The following is a 20,369-nucleotide window of genomic DNA, read 5'->3' as shown; positions in this document are numbered from 1 at the left end:
TAGACTATAGACTAGACTATAGACTAGACTATAGACTAGACTATAGACTAGACTATAGATTAGACTATAGACTATAGACTAGACTATAGACTAGACTATAGACTATAGGCTGACTATAGACTAGAATATACTAGACTCAACTTTATAACTGACTATTGTATGTCAGTCAATTCATTCCTTTAATTTTCTTAACATTTATTAAAATTCTTTAATTTATATTCTCAAATATTTCAACAGGTATATCTGCTAAATTATTGAAAATTACACACAAAATATAAAAGCGAATTAATTATTGTTTATTAATGAGTTTTTTTTCAAAATTCTTTTGCATTAAGTCAATATAACAGTGCTATATGTATATTCATCGCTGCTGTGTTTGGTCGAATTGAACTGAAGTCTTGTGGGGATTTACTAATAATATTACGCTGTTAGACTAGACTTAAATTATTAAAAAAAATAACTTGTATTTTGATGATTACAGTCATAGAATAAAATGATGTTTATACATATGTATGTATGTGTATGTTTTGATGTAAGTTGTTAATTGATAATGTTGTCAAACAGTTGGTGTTGGATACATCGGTTTTGATTAATGATGAGTTGCTGTTGTTGAAGTGATCATCATTTTGTTTATATTTCTGTAATTTTTTCTTTGTTTTTGTCTGGTCCAGTTGAGTGACTGCTTCTGACTCTTAGTTACTAGATGTACTTCTATATTCACATCTAGTGTTGAATTAAAAATGTTCTTTAAATTTTAAAACAATTTTCCCACATTTAACCTTACGTTTAAGTATTTCCTTAAGTTATTTACTTAACCCCTTAAAAGAGTTTTAATCCCTCTTCAATGTCCTTAAATAAAAACGCCAAACACTTTAAATAACACATTTAAAATAAAGTACCAACTAATAAACTGTCATCATTAGTAAACTAGAAAAAACAAATAAATATTCTAGGAAAATCATATTTATTTAACGGAATTTGAATATTTAATAAAAAACTAACCTTAGAAGATCGGTAGAAACCTCAAACAGCAACAAATGTAAACGATCATTACGAACAGTCAACAAGTGTGTTAAGTAAAAGAAATTGTTGCAAATCCATCACACATGTTCGTCTGGCTGCAACAGGGTCTGTAAAAGGAAAAATTACAAACTATACCTATCCATAATAATTCGAGGGGGGCGGCGCTACAAATGTTTTTCTTTTCAAAGTGTTTTTCAAGAAGTTACAAGTTGCATTTTCCTTTGCGACTGCTGATGAGTTGCTGCTGTTCTTCTACAACTGGCATTGTGTCTTTATGCGCCGCTGTAACTTGAGCTATTCACGATTTTTAAGTAGAAATTAGAATTAGAAAATAAACTTTGTTTATTTAAGTCTATTAAGTTGGAGTTTTTTCATTAAAATGAGTATTAAATTTCCTTTTTTCTTTGTAAAAGGAAATCAATAAAATGTTCTTTGTACCAACAAGCAAGATCATCAGTTCAAGTGGCTGTTAAAGGTAAATGAATGTGTTGAAATTTTATAATTGTGGGGAAATTTTCTAAGAAGAATAATATGTATAGTATGAAAAGTGTGGAAAATATAAAGTAATATTTATAGACAATAATTTAAAGTCCTACTTTTCAGAAGTAATATTTTAAGTACTTTCTTACTTAACTATTTTAAAATCTAAAAAAGAATAATTTTTATTTCAGTTAAGACATGATTGAACCCACAATATAAAATCAGACAATAGATATTATAGACAAGACAATAAACCTAACAATAGAACCGTCTATAATCCAGACTATAGCCCAGTCTAATACTGTATATATAAGATATATTTTAGACTAGACTAATATAGAAAAAACTATTGATTAAAATACAGACAAGACCATAGACACGAACAAGCTATATATACAATACACTAAACTAAAGACTAGACTAAAGAATAGACTATTGACCAGACTATAGACTAGACTATAGACCAGACTATAGACTAGAATAAAGAATAGACTATAAACTAGACTCTGTACTAGACTACGGACAAGACTATAAACTAGACTATAGACTAGACTATAGACCAGACTATAGACTAGAATATAGACTAGACTATAAACTAGACTCTAGACTAGACAACGATCTAGACTATAGACAAGACTATAGAGTAGACAATAGACTAGACTGTAGACTTGACTGTAGACTAGACTATAAACTAGACTATAGACTAGATTATAAACTATAGACTAGACTACAGACTGGACTATAGATTAGACTATAGACTAGACCAGACTGGACTATAGACTAGACTATAGACTAGACTAAAGACTAGACTATAGACTAGACTATAGACTAGACTATAGACTAGACTATAGACTAGACTATTGACTAGACTATAGACTAGACTATTGACTAGACTATAGACTAGACTATAGACTAGACTATAGACTAGACTATAGACTAGACTATAGACTAGACTATAGACTAGACTATAGACTAGACTATAGACTAGACTAGACTATAGACTAGACTATAGACTAGACTATAGACTAGACTATAGACTAGACTATAGACTAGACTATAGACTAGACTATAGACTAGACTATAGACTAGACTATAGACTAGACTATAGACTAGACTATAGACTAGACTATAGACTAGACTATAGACTAGACTATAGACTAGACTATAGACTAGACTATAGACTAGACTATAGACTAGACTATAGACTAGACTATAGACTAGACTATAGACTAGACTATAGACTAGACTATAGACTAGACTATAGACTAGACTATAGACTAGACTATAGACTAGACTATAGACTAGACTATAGACTAGACTATAGACTAGACTATAGACTAGACTATAGACTAGACTATAGACTAGACTATAGACTAGACTATAGACTAGACTATAGACTAGACTATAGACTAGACTATATACTAGACTATAGACTAGACTATAGACTAGACTATAGACTAGACTATAGACTAGACTATAGACTGGACTATAGACTAGACTATAGACTAGACTATAGACTAGACTATAGTCTAGACTATAGACTAGACTATAGACTAGACTATAGACTAGACTATAAACTAGACTATAGACTAGAGTATAGACTAGACTATAGACTAGACTATAGACTAGACTATAGACTAGACTATAGACTAGACTATAGACTAGACTATAGACTAGACTATAGACTAGACTATAGACTAGACTATAGACTAGACTATAGACTAGACTATAGACTAGACTATAGACTAGACTATAGACTAGACTATAGACTAGACTATAGACTAGACTATAGACTAGACTATAGACTAGACTATAGACTAGACTATAGACTAGACTATAGACTAGACTATAGACTAGACTATAGACTAGACTATAGACTAGACTATAGACTAGACTATAGACTAGACTATAGATTAGACTATAGACTAGACTATAAACTAGACTATAGACTAGACTATAAACTAGACTATAAACTAGACTATAGACTAGACTATAAACTAGAATATAGGCTAGACTATAGACTAGACTATAGACTAGACTATAGACTAGACTATAAACTAGACTATAGACTAGATCCGTTGGAAAAAAGTGCACTAATAATCAAATATGTTCTAATAAGTGTTCTAGATTGTAAACATTTTTCCTGAGTGTAAAACTAAATAGTACTTGCTTTTAAATTCTTTGTAGGTTCTCTAGCCGGTAAAGATTTCTCTCTGGATGGTCTCAATGGATTTGCGAACAAAAAGAAAAAGAAGAAACGACGACATAGTCGTACAATATTCACCAGTTATCAATTGGAAAAGTTAGAAGAAGCTTTTAAAGAGGCACACTATCCAGATGTATATGCACGTGAAATGTTGTCTTTGAAAACAGAACTACCTGAGGATCGTATACAAGTAAGTGGAGAACCAATGAAATTTAATACTTTTTTTTCAAAAACCTACTACCACAATAAATAAAGATTAAATCCTTTGTGTAGTTTAACAAAAATAATGACTAATTACTTTAAGCATCCTAAAGGAATAATTAAGACAGACAGAGAATTTTAAAGATAAAAACAACAACAACAAGTAGAGATGAATTGTAAAGTGTTGTATGTTGGCAAAATATTTCTTAAGACCTACAACACTTTTTGTTTATGCATAAGCTTCTGTTTTACATCCTGTTAAAGGATGTCTTGGGAAATATAAGCAAATACAAAAATGCATTTTATTATGAAAACGTAAGAAAGGATGAATTTTTGTTTGTGTTCATAAGAGAGAAAAAAACAATATTTGGATAGAAATTTTATGATTTTTCACACCTTCATTTATGGTTTTTATTTGGTCCGATGGTATATCATGATGCACGTCATTACACAATATTTTATTTAAACATTTCATATTTTTTTGTAAAAACATTCATATAAATTCTTTTTTGCTTATTTCTCCCCTTTTAATAATTTTTTATGATTTTTTTTCTTTTTTTGCTGTTTGCTTCCTTCATGCCCAATTGCCATTTTTATATGTCATTAACAGCAAAACAATGCCATTATTTCAAGTGGCTTATAAAGCTTACTTTTGGCTCTTCAACACACTACACCATTATTTTCTTATGCATCCAGCACCAGCCATCATCTACATCGTCAGCATATCATGCTTTCTTTACTCTTTCCATTGCTTTACATTTTTTTCTTGTTGTAATTTTATTAATCAACCACCATTTTTACATAAATAAATAACTTTGGAAAAAAAATGCACTAAATTGCAAAAATATATTTGTTGTATTTGCAAATGAGGTGGAGAATTTCAAATATCAACGTATAAAAATTGAAAATTATGTTTTTTTTTTTGTTTTGTGCTCTTCATAAAAATGCCCTGCGGCTTTATTGTAATATTGAGAAGAGTTTATTTTATTGTTTTCATAAATTACACTAGTCAACAGAAATCGCATATCGCCAGTAGAAAAGTATATTATTTTTTACTTATTAATATGAAAGTAGACTAAACTTCAGTCCATACTATAGACTACAAGTATTGTGTAACCTTAAGAGTCTTATTCAAAATCTATACTAGACTATAGACTCTCCATAGAATGGACTATAGTCCAGTTTAAAGATAAACCTATTTACAGATAAGACTATATTCCAGTCTAAAGATAAGACTAAGTGATAGACTATAAACGAACCATAGATTCGTCCAGGCAATATGCTTAACTATAGCACAAAGTATGTACAATACAAAAGTTCAAATCACAGACCAGATTATTAACTAAATTATAGTCCAGACTACTAACTAGATTATAGTCATGACTATAGACTAGCCTCCAGTCTAGACCGGTCGACAGAAAAGACTAGACTATCGACTAAACTACAGATTAGACCTTAGACAAGAATAATGACTACACTATGTACTCAACTATAGTCTAGTATAAAAACTAGAAAATAATATAGACTAGACTACAGACTAGACTATAGACCAAACTTAGTCTATAAACTAAACTATATATTAGACTAGGCTATAGACTATTGACGAGTTTATAAAATACATTATAGACTACACTAGAGGCTACACTATAGACTAGATTACAGACTAGACTATAGACTAGACTATAGACTAGACTATAGACTAGACTATAGACTAGACTAGACTATAGACTAGACTATAGACTAGACTATAGACTAGACTATAGACTAGACTATAGACTAGACTATAGACTAGACTGCAGGCTAGACTACAGACTAGACTATAGCCCAAACCTAGTCTATAAACTAAACTATAGATTACACTATAGATTAGACTAGACTATAGACCAAACTTAGTCTATAAACTATATATTAGACTAGGCTATAGACTATTGACTAGTCTATAAAATACATTATAGACTACACTATAGACTAGACAATAGACTAGACTATAGACTAGGCTACAGACTAGACTACAGACTAGGCTACAGACTAGACTATAGAGTGGAAAATAGAGTGAAAAAAGAGGGAATTGAATGAATTATTTTTCAGATTCATTCAGACTATAGACTGTTCTATAGTCCAGACTATAGACTTTTCTATAGTCCAGACTATCGACTGTTCTATAGTCCAGACTATAGACTGTTTTATAGTCCATACTATAGATTGTTCTATAGTCCAGAGTGTAGACTGTTTTATAGTCCAGAGTGTAGACTGTCCAGACTATAGACTGTCCAGACTATAGACTGTTCTATAGTCCAGACTATAGACTGTTCTATAGTCCAGACTATAGACTGTTCTATAGTCCAGGCTATAGACTGTTCTATAGTCCAGGCTATAGACTGTTCTATAGTCCAGACTATGGACTGTTCTATAGTCCAGACTATAGACTGTTCTACAGTCCAGACTATAGATTGTTCTATAGTCCAGACTATAGACTGTTCTATAGTCCAGACTATAGATTGTTCTATAGTCCAGACTATAGACTGTTCTATAGTCCAGACTTTAGACTGTTCTATAGTCCAGACTATAGACAGTTCTATAGTCCAGACTATAGACTGTTCTATAGTCCAGACTATAGAATGTTCTATAGTCCAAACTATAAACTGTTTCTATAGTCCAGACCATAGATTGGTCTATAGTCCATACTATATACTATTCTATAGTCCAGACTATAGACTGTTCTATAGTCCAGACTATAGACTGTTCTATTGTCCAGACTAAAGACTACACTATAGTCCAGACTATATACTGTTCTATATTCCAGACTATAGACTGTTCTATTGTCCAGACTATATACTATTCTTAGGTTCATATTCGTGACTATATTCTGGACTATAGACCGTTCTATAGTCCAGACTATGGACTGTTTTGAAGTCCAGACTATAGACGGCTTTATAGTCCATTCTATATTCCAGACTATGGATTGTTCTACAGTCCATAATGTAGACTGTTCTTCAGTCCATACTCTTGATTATAATCTATATATAGTGTTAAATGTAGTTTAGTTTAGACTCTGGACTGTAGTCTAGTCTATATATTGTTTGGATTATTGTTTAGTCTAAAATGTAGACTTTAGTATCATCTATTGTCTGCACTGTTCTCTGCATTATACTTAGTCTAGTATATAACATTCTGTTGTCCTCAAAACTTAGTCTAATTTTTATTTAATTTATACAAATTATTTAATTAATTCGACCGAAAATTGCAAGTAATGTTTATTTTTTATCTGTATTAAAAATTCCGATGATCATTTAAAGTTAAATGAACTTTTATTAGTCTAAAATTTAATATTATTTAAAGCGGCTAATATTTGCTCTTTACCAAAGCCACTTAAAACATTCATATGTTTCTGTTTCCAACCACTTTAACGAAAAATATTCCCATGAGAAAATTTACAATAATATATCTTTAATCTAAACAATTTTTTTATATTTTTTTAACACCTTTTCTTTAAATCTTCACATAATTATTGTGTTTAGAAATTGTATGATCCAATTATTGTTATTAATTAAAATCTTATTAGTTTATTTAAAGATAAATAAACAATTTTTTAAAGATAAGTACAGAACTGAAAGTTGAAACGTACCAACAGTCTAATTGGTTAAGATTGGGTAAGATTAGGTTAAAGCTTGAGTAACAGTGGAATTCAGGACTAGATTATAGCTCAGAATATATCTTAGATATTTGTTCAGACTATAGCCTAGATAGTAGTATAGATTGGGGACTAGAGTATAGACAAAACTATAGTCCAGTTATAGAGTATACTGTTTTCCTCTCTTTAGTCCAAGTTATTCAATCATTTTGATTCTATATCTTTGAATGCAAATTGTTATTTACTTAACGATTAACACTTCAAACTAGCGACAGGCATTTAAATTTATGTCTGTCCGTCACATTAATTGACTGACACGAAATCAATAAACAAACGAACGTACAACCAAACAAGTGAATGCCTGAGTAAGTTTGCCTTAAATCAGGTCAAATATTGATTTTTTTTTTCGTCGCAATTCAAAATACTTTTGAAAAATTTTATTCACATGCAACTTTAAACACTGAACTGATGATGATGTGTTTAAGATAAAGGAGCAATTTTGTCCATAACAGTACCTACTAAGAGAAGCGGATTTAGTACTAAAAAATTAACAGGCAACCCGATCAACTTTATAGTTTTTGTTTTCTGCTTAATCATCAAATTAAAGGTTTTGTTGATTACAACAATCCACCATGGTATACTACAAATGATTACAATAACAAAACTCTAAAGTCATACCAATTACATTTCATGCTACATGCCACTTCATATATATTCACGAATTATTATTAATTTATGAAATATTTTGTTTAAGAAAAACTACTTATACAAACAGGTGAGTTTTTTTCTTGGTTTCTTGCAGTATTGAAAATTTAAATTTTAAAACAAAAATAGTAGTTTTGTTAGTTAAAAATTACTAAAGACAAGACTAAATACGAGACTATAGTTGAGGCTACACTATAGACTAGATTATAGACTAGAATATAGACGAGGATATACTAAAGACTAGACTATATATTAGACTACAGAATAGACTATAGACTGGACTATAGACTAGACTATAGACTGAACTGTAGACTAGACAATAGACTAGAATATAGACTAGACTATAGAATAGAATAGACTATAGACTATACTATAGACTAAACTATAGACTAGACTATAGACTAGACTATAGACTAGACTATAGACTAGACTATAGACTAGACTATAGACTAGACTATAGACTAGACTATAGACTAGACTATAGACTAGACTATAGACTAGACTATAGACTAGACTATAGACTAGACTATAGACTAGACTATAGACTAGACTATAGACTAGACTATAGACTAGACTATAGACTAGACTATAGACTAGACTATGATCGGTATAAAAAGTTTCGAAAATGTCGTGGGGTACCAAAACTATTGCAAAAACTACTTCTATTGCAAAAAGTACTGAATTTTCCAAGCCTGGTCACAACATGTTTGAAGTGGTTTTAAGATTTTGCAATTAATAAAAAAATTTGTTGGAAAATAAGTTTTCATTGAAGGCCTTTTAAATATATTCCATTTTTCGTCCCAATTTTTACCGAATATATGTCTCTATGAAGTAGGATAATATTTCCTGAGAACTTTTGAATATTCCTTTTTTCACAAAAAGCTCACTTAATAACACCAACTCTCTATTCATTGTTTTTGTAAAATCATTAATTTGTAATCTTCACGCAAAAGTCAACAACTACAAGCTCATTAACAGTCATAAAACGAACATACAAAAGGATGTCTAAAGGATAATTCTAAATAGCAAAACACCCTAAATAGTTAATAGTAACAACAGAAGAAAATCACTACATTTAAGGGATGGATTTGTTGCAAAACGAAAAAAAAGGAAACACAAACACTTTATTGTTTCATTAATAGACAACAACATCATCAGCAGCAGAAAAAAATGAAAACAAAGAAACATGCGCACGTTTTCTAACACCCATTGTGCAAGGACACGTGTAATAATGAAACAATTAGACGCTCCTTTTTTAACATACTTAACAAATACTTATATATAAATATGAATAGTAAAAAAACAAACGAGCAAACAAACAAACATTTAGGAAAATGTGAATGTATGTGTATCTCAGTCATGGGCAACTTTTATACTTCTTATGATATAACTTAGGGAAAAGTACGATAAAACACTACTATTTATTGTTTTGTTAAAATAAATTTTATTTAATAATAATCAAATAATCAAATCCTTTTCATCTGCCTTACACTCAATGCCCGTTATATTGCCCATCACTGGTTTACTTACTTATTATTTGCCTTATGAGCGTGTTTAGTTATTAATCTTTTGCTACTATTTCTTTTTTACTCCATGTTCATATTTACGAGTTGAGCTATATGTTACACTATTTCCTTTACCACCCACTGTGGGGAAACGTGATATTTGCTAAGCTAAATCCTTGATTTAAGAATTTCATTTAACCAGTAATTTGTTTGGGAAAATTGTTTATTTCAGTATTAAAAGTACGCTTAAATTTACAAAAAAAAAAATTTAATCATTAGCTTTGATATTTGTAATCAAAAACATACAAATCGATCCAGTATTAAGTCCTTTAAAAATAAAAAAGATATACTAACGATGGCCAAAGTGTAACTTGCGTGAATTGAAGAGATTTGTTTTAATATGCTCAAAAAGTGAGTAGTCAGACTATATGTAGTTCAGTTGTCTTGGCCTTATTAAGTGCAATAAGTCTGAATCAAATTCTGGATAGCCTAGTTAATAGACTGGTCTTTAGTGCAGGCTACTTTCTGCAATATATTCTAGTTCATGGTCTGAACTATACTCTAGTCTACAGTCTAGTCTATAGTCTGGACTATGGTCTAGTCTGAACTGTAGTCTAGTCTTAAGCTGGAATATAGTCTAGTCTATATTCTGAACTACAGACATTCAATACCACAGTATAGTCTATATTCTGGACTAAAGTTTAGTCTATATTCTGGACTGTAGTCTAGTTAATAGCACTGTCGTCAGAACTATAGTCTGAAATATATAGTCTGGAGAATAGTCTAGGCAATAGTCTGGACAATATTCTAGTCTATAATCTGGATTATAATGTTGTCAATAGTCCTGACTATAGTCTATCTAGTCCATAGTTTAATGTATTGTCTGGGCTATAGTATAGACTAAAATCCTGTCTATAGTCTGGACTAAATTATTGTTTATAGTCTTGACTATAGTTTTCTCTATAGTTTCAAATGTAGTTTAGTCTATTGTCTGAACTATAATCTAGCTTATAGTTTAGACTATAGTATTGTCTTTAGTCTCGATTCTAGTCCTGTCTACAGTCTGGACTATAGTCTTGTTTATGGTCTGGATTATGGTCTTGTCTATAGTCTGGACTATAGTTTTGTCTTTAATCTATAGATAAGATTATAGTCTATTATCCCGACTCTAATCTTTGCTATAGTCTGGACTTTAGTCTGTATAGTAAAAGGCTAGTGTATAGTCTGGACTACAGGACTTAATTCTTGTTTATAGTCTAGAATATAGTTTTCTCTATAGTTTGAAATGTAGTCTAGTCTATTGTATGAAGTATAATCTAACATATAGTCTAGAATATAGTATTGTCTTTAGTGTGGCTTATAGTCTTGTATATAGTCTGGACTATAGTCTTGTCTATGGTCTGGAATATAGTCTAGTCTGGATTATGGTCCTATCTATAGTCTGGACTATAATTTTGTCTTTAATCTGTACTACGGTCATGTCAACAGTCTTGACTTTAGTCTAGTCTAGAGTCAGGACAATAATCTAGTCTATAATCTGAACTATAGTCTGACCTATAGTCTAGTCTATAGTCTGAACTATAGTTTAGGCTATAGTCCGAACTATTGTCTAGTCTATAGTCTGAAATATAGTCTAGTCTATAGTCTGAACTATATTATATATAGTTTGGACTATATTATATAATACAAATTGGACTATAGTCTACTCAATATTCTCTATTTACTCAAAAGACCATACTTTAGTCCATTGTCTTTACTACAGAGTAGGCATTATTCTGGACTTAAAACTAATCAAAATTCAAATCTCTTGCCCTGTATATATTATAATCTATTGCCTGGACTATAGTCTTGTAGTCTATAGTCCGATTTATAGTACGTAGTATATTTCAATACATGAGATGTCTATGAGATTTTTCTTCTAAAAATTATCATAAAATAAATAATATTTCTTTAAAAACTATTTAAAAATAAAATAATATAACTTCATTATTTTAGTTAATCGGAAAACAAATTATAATATAATTATGATATTTAAATTTAGATCAGAAAAAAACACGCCCCTTCAGTATTCATACGATACAACTTTTTTTAAATTACAATAATCATGAATTTCCTAAAACCCTATTGAACTATAAGTATTTAAATACCCACCTCACACACAGCTACTAATTATTTGGTTACCAGGAAAAAGCCCTTGAACAAAAAAAAAAAAAAATGACGTTTCTTTATACACATATTTTGTTGCATTTGCCACACAAACAAAAATATTATTAAATGTACCGAAAAATAGGGGAGACAACAACACTAACTGACTGACTGATTTGATAGACAGACTATCGGACTGACAATGCAATTCATTCAAAATTGTAGTTTTTTTTTTTGTTAGCTGATTTTTTATGATTTTATGCTGTTTGTTTGACAAGTACTTAGATGGAGGTACAGTGGTTAAAGAGAAGAGAAAAATGAATAAAATCTAATCTGGAATATAGAAAGTTTTATAGTCTTGACTATAGGCACTTCTATAGTCTGGACTGTAGACAGTTCTATATTCTGGACTATAGAGAATTCTATATTCTAGACTATGAACGGATCTAAAGTCTAGACTATAGACAGTTTTAAAGTCTAGACTACAAACGGTCTAGACTATGGGACTGTCTATAGTCTAGACTATAGAACAGTCTATTGTCCAGACTATAGAACTGTCTATAGTCCAGACTATAGAACTGTCTATATTCCAGACTATAGAACTGTCTATAGTCCAGACTATAGACAGTTCTATAGTCCAGACTATAGACAGTTCTATAGTCCAAACTATAGACAGTTCTATAGTCCAGACTGTAGAACTCTCTATAGTCCAGACTATAGAACTGTCTATAGTCCAAACTATAGAACTGTCTATAGTTCAAACTATAGAACTGTCTATAGTCCAGACTATAGAACTGTCTTTAGTCCAGACTATAGAACTGTCTATAGTTTAGACTATAGAACTGTCTATAGTACAGACTATAGAACGGTCTATAGTCCAGACTATAGAACTGTCTATAGTCCAAACTATAGAACTGTCTATAGTCCAAACTATAGAACTGTCTATAGTCCAAACTATAGAACTGTCTATAGTCCAGACTATAGAACTGTCTATAGTCCAGACTATAGAACTGTCTATAGTTTAGACTTTAGAACTTTCTTTAGTCCAGACTATAGAACTGTCTATAGTCCAGACTATATAACTGTCTATAGTCCAGACTATAGAACTGTCTATAGTCCAGACTAAAGAACTGTCTATAGTCCAGACTATAGAACTGTCTATAGTCCAGACTATAGAACTGTCTATAGTCCAGACTATAGAACTGTCTATAGTCCAGACTATAGACAGTTCTATAGTCCAGACTGTAGAACTCTCTATAGTCCAGACTATAGAACTGTCTATAGTCCAAACTATAGAACTGTCTATAGTTTAGACTATAGAACTGTCTATAGTCCAGACTATAGAACGGTCTATAGTCCAGACTATAGAACTGTCTATAGTCCAAACTATAGAACTGTCTATAGTCCAAACTATAGAACTGTCTATAGTCCAAACTATAGAACTGTCTATAGTCCAGACTATAGAACTGTCTATAGTCCAGACTATAGAACTGTCTATAGTTTAGACTATAGAACTTTCTATAGTCCAGACTATAGAATTGTCTATAGTCCAGACTATAGAACTGTCTATAGTCCAGACTATAGAACTGTCTATAGTCCAGACTATAGACAGTTCTATAATCCAAACTGTAGAACTCTCTATAGTCCAGACTATAGAACTGTCTATAGTCCAAACTATAGAACTGTCTATAGTCTGGACTATAGAACTGTCTATAGTCCAGACTATAGAACTGTCTATAGTCCAGACTATAGAACTGTCTATAGTTTAGACTATAGAACATTCTATAGTCCAGACTATAGAACTGTCTATAGTCAAGACTATAGAACTGTCTATAGTCCAGACTATAGAACTGTCTATAGTCCAGACTATAGAACTGTCTATAGTCCAAACTATAGAACTGTCTATAGTCCAAACTATAGAACTGTCTATAGTCCAAACTATAGAACTGTCTATAGTCCAGACTATAGAACTGTCTATAGTCCAGACTATAGAACTGTCTATAGTTTAGACTTTAGAACTTTCTATAGTCCAGACTATAGAACTGTCTATAGTCCAGACTATATAACTGTCTATAGTCCAGACTATAGAACTGTCTATAGTCCAGACTAAAGAACTGTCTATAGTCCAGACTATAGAACTGTCTATAGTCCAGACTATATAACTGTTTATAGTCCAGACTATAGAACTGTCTATAGTTTAGACTATAGAACTTTCTATAGTCCAGACTTTAAAACTGTCTACAGCCCAGACTATAACCGGTTCTATAGCCCAGACTATAAACGGTTTTATAGTCGAGACTATAGATAGTTCTATTGTCTAGACTATAGACAGTTCTATTGTCGAGACTATAGACAGTTCTATAGTCTATACTATAGACATTTCTAAAGTCTATGCTATAGGCAGTAGTCTGTACTATAGATATTTCTATAGACAGTTCCATAGTCTGGACTATAGACAGTTCCATAGTCTGGACTATAGACAGTTCCATAGTCTGAACTATAGACAGTTCTATAGTGTGGACTATAGACTGTTCTATAGTGTGGACTATAGACAGTTCTATAGGCTGGACTATAGACAGTTCTATAGTCTGGACTATAGACAGTTCTATAGTCTGGACTATAGACAGTTCTATAGTCTGGACTATAGACAGTTCTATAGTCTGGACTATAGACAGTTCTATAGTCTGGACTATAGACAGTTCTATAGTCTGGACTATAGACAGTTCTATAGTCTGGACTATAGACAGTTCTATAGTCTGGACTATAGACAGTTCTATAGTCTGGACTATAGACAGTTCTATAGTCTGGACTATAGACAGTTCTATAGTCTGGACTATAGACAGTTCTATAGTCTGGACTATAGACAGTTCTATAGTCTGGACTATAGACAGTTCTATAGTCTGGACTATAGACAGTTCTATAGTCTGGACTATAGACAGTTCTATAGTCTGGACTATAGACAGTTCTATAGTCTGGACTATAGACAGTTCTATAGTCTGGACTATAGACAGTTCTATAGTCTGGACTATAGACAGTTCTATAGTGTGGACTATAGACAGTTCTATAGTCTGGACTATAGACAGTTCTATTCTGTCTTTATTGGAGACAATTCTGTACAGTCTTGACTAATTGAAGTTTTATAGTCTGGATTATAGACAAATTTATAATCTGGACTATAGCCAGTCGTTTTATAGACAGTTTTATAGTCCGGATTATATACAGTTCTATGCCCTTCAAACCACTGTTTTTCCATTTGTGAGAATGATAATGATGGTGTTATTGTTATTACTAGTTGGTTGGCTCTTGTTGATGATATTTAAAAGAGGTGATGAGGCATAATCACTATCAACAACTCTGCACAACCGCAACAGCTACAGCAACAACAATGAAATCACATACAATCTCTTCAAACTAAACTAAATCTTGTTGCACCTTCAGAAAAAAAAACTAAAGGGGAACTGCTGGAACACACAGATTAACGCACTTTAAAAATTATGAAAGCACAGTAAAAAAATTGTTCAATATTCTTTTCTAAGAATTGATACCATTTTAAGTGAATTGGTACTTGAAAAGAAGAAAAAAATATGAATTGGAAAAAATCATAATTATTTAACAGCTTCAGCATTTAACAAAAAATAAAAAAATTAAAATTCTATAGATTTTTTCTTTAGTAAAAAAAACAAACTGTTGGAGTAGTTTCTGTGGAATTTTAAAACTAGAAATAACTTTATGTTGAAAATTAAATAAAAGTAACATGATCTTACTGCACAGATCTGTCAGACTTGTTGCAACCATGTCGTTGTGTATTTGTAGACAGCATAGCGTCAAGTGTTCTGAATTTGTTAAATAAAGAGGAAAAAGGGGTAAAGTGTAACCAAAAATATACAAGATCATCTTGTTTAGGTTTATATACTTAGACAGTTCAGTTTTGAGTTCCCACAGGTTTTTTTATTGTAGAGTTTTATATAGCAAGACAAATATGGCAGCCGCTTTATTAGTTTCATGGAATTGGCATTTTTAAGAAGTTCTTTTTTTAGAATTCTTAAGAAACCAATTAATATATTTCTTGTTTTTTCTTAGTTGTAATGATTTTTGATATTAATAAAAGGATTTTAAAAATTTTTAATGTGATAAGAATCCATTTTCATAAAAAAAGAGTTAAAGTATGGGTTAGGTACTACTATATGCACTACTTGTCGCATATACTTCTTCCTCATATCTCATAGATCACACTTCCACAAGAAACAGTTATTTTCGAAAGAAGATATAAATTATGACACTTTCTCAATTGATCGCCTAATCGCGTACAATTTACTTCTGAAAGACTGTTACGATAAAAAAATGTTTGCAGGGATTAGCTAAACTAAAATATTAAAGTCACTTAATCTATTTGCTTACAACTTTACTACGAACAAAAACAAACAATTTTACTTAGACATGAAAATAGTAAAAAAAAAATACAAAATTCTCAATATAGTTGTGTATTAGGAGAGTAACTTTTGTATAACTTTTACAATTGTATATCATTTTATAATGACTAGCATAAAGTCGACACCATAATTATGTCTTAAGTCGAGAGAATATAAAAGACTACAAAACAATTTTTTGCCTAAAGTGAAGACTACAGAACTGTATATAGTCAGAGCTAAATAACTGTTTAAAGTCGAGGTAATAGATATGTCTATATACTAAACTATAGAACTGTCCATAGTCGAGATTACAAAACTATTTTTAGTCGAGATAATCGAACTGGCTAGAGTTAAGACTATAGAATCGTCCTCAGTGGAGACTAAAAAACTGTCTTTAGTCGAGATAATAGAACTGTTTATAGTCAAGACCATTGAACTTTCTATAGTCGAGACTGTGGAACTGTCTATAGTTGAGATTATAGAACTGTTTGTAGGTGAGAATATAGAACTGTCCATAGTCGAGACTATATAACTGTCTATATAGAGACTATAGAACTGTTTATAGTCGAAACAATAGGACTGTCTATAGTCGAGACTCTGGAACTGTCTATAGTCGAGACTATGGTACTGTCTATAGTCGTGACTATAGAACTTTTTTATAGTCGTGGCTGTAGAATTGTATAGTCGTGGCTATACAACTGTCTATAGTCAAGACTATAGAACTGTCTATAGTCAAGACTATAAAACTGTCTATAGTCAATGCTATAGAACTGTCTATAGTCAAGGCTATAGAACTGTCTATAGTCAAGACTATAGAACTGTCTATAGTTAAGACCATAAAATAGTGTATGGTTGTGACTATAGAATAGTCTAAAGTTCAGACTATGAAATAGTGTATGATCGTGACTATAGAATAGTCTATAGTTCAGACTATGGAATATCCTATAGTCCAGAGTATAGAATGGTCTGTAGTAAAGACTATAGAATAGTCTGTAGTCGATACTATAGAATAACCTATTGTCGAGATTATAGAATAGTCTATAGAACAGTCAATAATCGAGATTATAGAATAGTCTAAAGTCAAGAATAGAATAGTCTATAGTTGAGACTTTGGAAAAGTTTATAGTCGACACTAAAGAATAGTCTATAATCGAGACTATATAATAGCCTATAGTCAAGACTATATAATCGCATATAGTCGAGACTATAGAATAGTCTATAGTCGAGACTATAAAATAGTCCATAGTCGAGACCATAGTCGAGACCATAGAATAGTCAACAGTCGAGACCATAGAATAGTCTACAGTCGAGACCATAGAATAGTTTATAGTCAAGACTATAGAATAGTCTATAGTCGAACTATAGAATAGTCTATAGTCTGACTATAGAATAGTCTCTAATCTGACTATAGAATAGTCCATATTCGGACTATAGATTAGTCTATAGTCGAACTATAGAATAGTCTGTAGTGGGACTATAAAGTAGTCTATAATCGAGACTATAGATCTGTTTATAGTCAAGACTAGAGATCTGTTTATAGTCAGGACTATAGATCTGTCTATAATCGAGACTATAGATCAGTCTCTGGTCGAGACTTTAGAATTGTCTATAGTCAAGACTATTGAACTTTTTATAGTACCTTTAATACAGATTTCATACATAAAAGTACAACACTAATAAACATTTATATATGAACATACTTACATACAAATGTGTGTATATATGTGTGTATTTATTTCTGCCTTAGTATGTATGCTTTACATCAAGTATGTAGTTGAGTAAGTAGCATTTTACATATTGTTTTCATATTGTTGTTGTTGCTCTTGTTTTTTTGTTTTTAGCCTAAAAACTTGGTTGGATATTGATTTTAATTGAAAAATTGTTAATTTTCCAAGCAACGAACAGGCATGTGTAAATATACATGTAGTATCTACACTTACATACAATACATATGTATGTATATATGCATGCCTATGTATAACTGTATGTAAAGGCAACATACATATGTATAAGTATATATAAAAATGTATGTATTTGTATGTATATTTGAATATATTGTTAAATGATGATAACAATGATGACTACTTAAACAATAATGATGGTATGTAAATAAAAACGCCTGAAGTATATAACTTTATAGCAAAAATTCCTAAAAGGATGTTCGAATGAATATTCGCGATAGAACGTGATATTATAAATATTTTTTATGTCACTTGTTTCCAAAGTTTCAAGGAACACTTACTTCATAAACGATCGATGTTATGCTTTCACTGCCTTAGTCATTAACATTTGTCAAAGGTTTATAGAACAAATTTTGTATGAATATTTAATTTATAAACCTTTCACAAAAGTATATTATATGATCCTCCTTGATCCTTAAGAACTTCTGGTAATTGAAGTAAATATCCAAAATGATCATATTATAATGTCGTTTTAAACCAAAATTTTTTGAGAATCTCTGATATTTACTCTGTAGTTTTCTAAATGCGGCAAAGTTATAGTCTGTAAATACATAGTCATAAAGTTCAAAAGCTGGCAATGTATGTAGAAGGGCTGGAAAAGCGAAACATATTTTATTTTTTTTTTAATTTCTATAATCCTAGCGATAAGCTTAACTAAAGAAGTTAAATCAGTTTTATAAACAAGACTATAGACAGTTTATATAGTCAATACTATAGACAGTCTTATAGTCATGACATAGTCAAGACTACTATAGAAAGTCCTATAGTCAAGACTATAGACAGACAGTAGAATTATTTGTTGTCTAGACTACAGAGTGTTCTATATTCTATGTTCTATAGTTCTATTTTAAGGCCTATAGACAGTTCTAAAATGAAGGCTTTAAACATTTCTATAATCGATAGGCAAAACTATAGCCAGTACTTTAGTCAAGACTATAGACAGTTCCGTAGTCTTGACTTTAGACAGCTCTAGTATCTCTAAATCAAATAAATACTGTTTTATAGTCTAGACTATAGGCAGTTCTATAATATCGTCTATAGACATTTCTGTAATCTCTACCTTGGACTGTTCTTTAGTGTTGGTTTTAGGCAGGTCTACTATAGTTTCATAGTCAAGAGAGTTCTATTGTATATATTATACAAGACAGTTCTATAGTCAAGACTATGGACAGCTCTATAGTCAAGACTATAGACAGTTCTATAGTCTAGACTACAGACACTTCTATAGTCAAGACTATAGACACTTCTATAGTCAAGACTATAGACACTTCTATAGTCAAGACTATAGACACTTCTATAGTCAAGACTATAGACACTTCTATAGTCAAGACTATTGACACTTCTATAGTCAAGCCTTTAGATAGTTCTATAGTCAACATTTTAGACAATTCTATAGTCAATACTATAGACAATTCTATAGTCAAGACTATAGACAATTCTATAGTGAAAACAATAGACAGATCTATAGTCAAGACTATAGACAGTTTTATAGTCAAGACTATGGACAGTTCTATAGTCAAGCCTATAGACAGTTCTAAAGTCAAGACTATAGATAGTATTATAGTCGAGACTATAGATAGTAGTATAGTCAAGACTATAGACAGTACTATAGTCAAGACTATAGACAGTACTTTAGTCAAGACCATAAACAGCTTTGTAGTCAAGACTATAGAAAGTTCTATAGTGAGTACCATAGACATGAATGTCGAGAGTTTTAACGTGAAAACCTGCCTTGACGGCCTTATTTCACGGTAGCCTTTTTCATCCACTGGATATACTTGAGAACGGTCTACCATCGCCCCTTTATCCTTCAATGAAGAATTTTTGTACATTGGCTTTGACCGGTCCATGGGTAGGTAAGGCCTGCCGTACCCCACATTCATCCCGTACCATATACAATTAATACCAGCTCATTTCCAACGCTTAGTCCCACTGTCATTCCTCTGTGGGGTATCTGTTGTTTCGGCAACAGCACCGAACTTATCCCGAAATATTGACTTTACCTTACATCAGTCTTTTAACCGCCACTTACTCTTCGAATTTGGGTTTAAACAACAGCCACTACGTAGAGCCCGAAGGAACCTCAACCTACTAACCAGCCAG

The 20,369-nt window shown here is 31.3% G+C and overlaps 2 protein-coding genes across 2 annotated transcripts in view; one reads left to right on the top strand and one right to left on the bottom strand.

The window, feature by feature from the left end:
* LOC111685194 overlaps nt 1-1,288 on the bottom strand; it is an 8,088-nt gene extending 6,800 nt beyond the window's left edge. Inside the window, exon 1 of the mRNA XM_046946033.1 lies at nt 1,230-1,288. Coding sequence (XP_046801989.1) covers nt 1,230-1,288 — 59 coding nt within the window. The remainder of the gene's footprint in view (nt 1-1,229) is intronic.
* Nucleotides 1,289-1,402: 114 nt separating this feature from the next.
* On the top strand, nt 1,403-3,962 carry LOC124418748 (visual system homeobox 2-like). The gene is made up of 2 exons (XM_046946032.1): nt 1,403-1,406; nt 3,691-3,962. Exons 1-2 carry the CDS (start codon nt 1,403-1,405, stop codon nt 3,960-3,962), a joined length of 276 nt encoding a protein of 91 aa, XP_046801988.1.
* Nucleotides 3,963-20,369: the final 16,407 nt, after the last annotated feature.

Source organism: Lucilia cuprina, chromosome 3 (genome assembly GCF_022045245.1).
Source record: "Lucilia cuprina isolate Lc7/37 chromosome 3, ASM2204524v1, whole genome shotgun sequence".
Lineage (NCBI taxonomy): Eukaryota > Metazoa > Arthropoda > Insecta > Diptera > Calliphoridae > Lucilia > Lucilia cuprina.
Note: the sequence above shows the minus strand (reverse complement) of the source record. Positions and strands in the feature narration are given on the sequence as shown.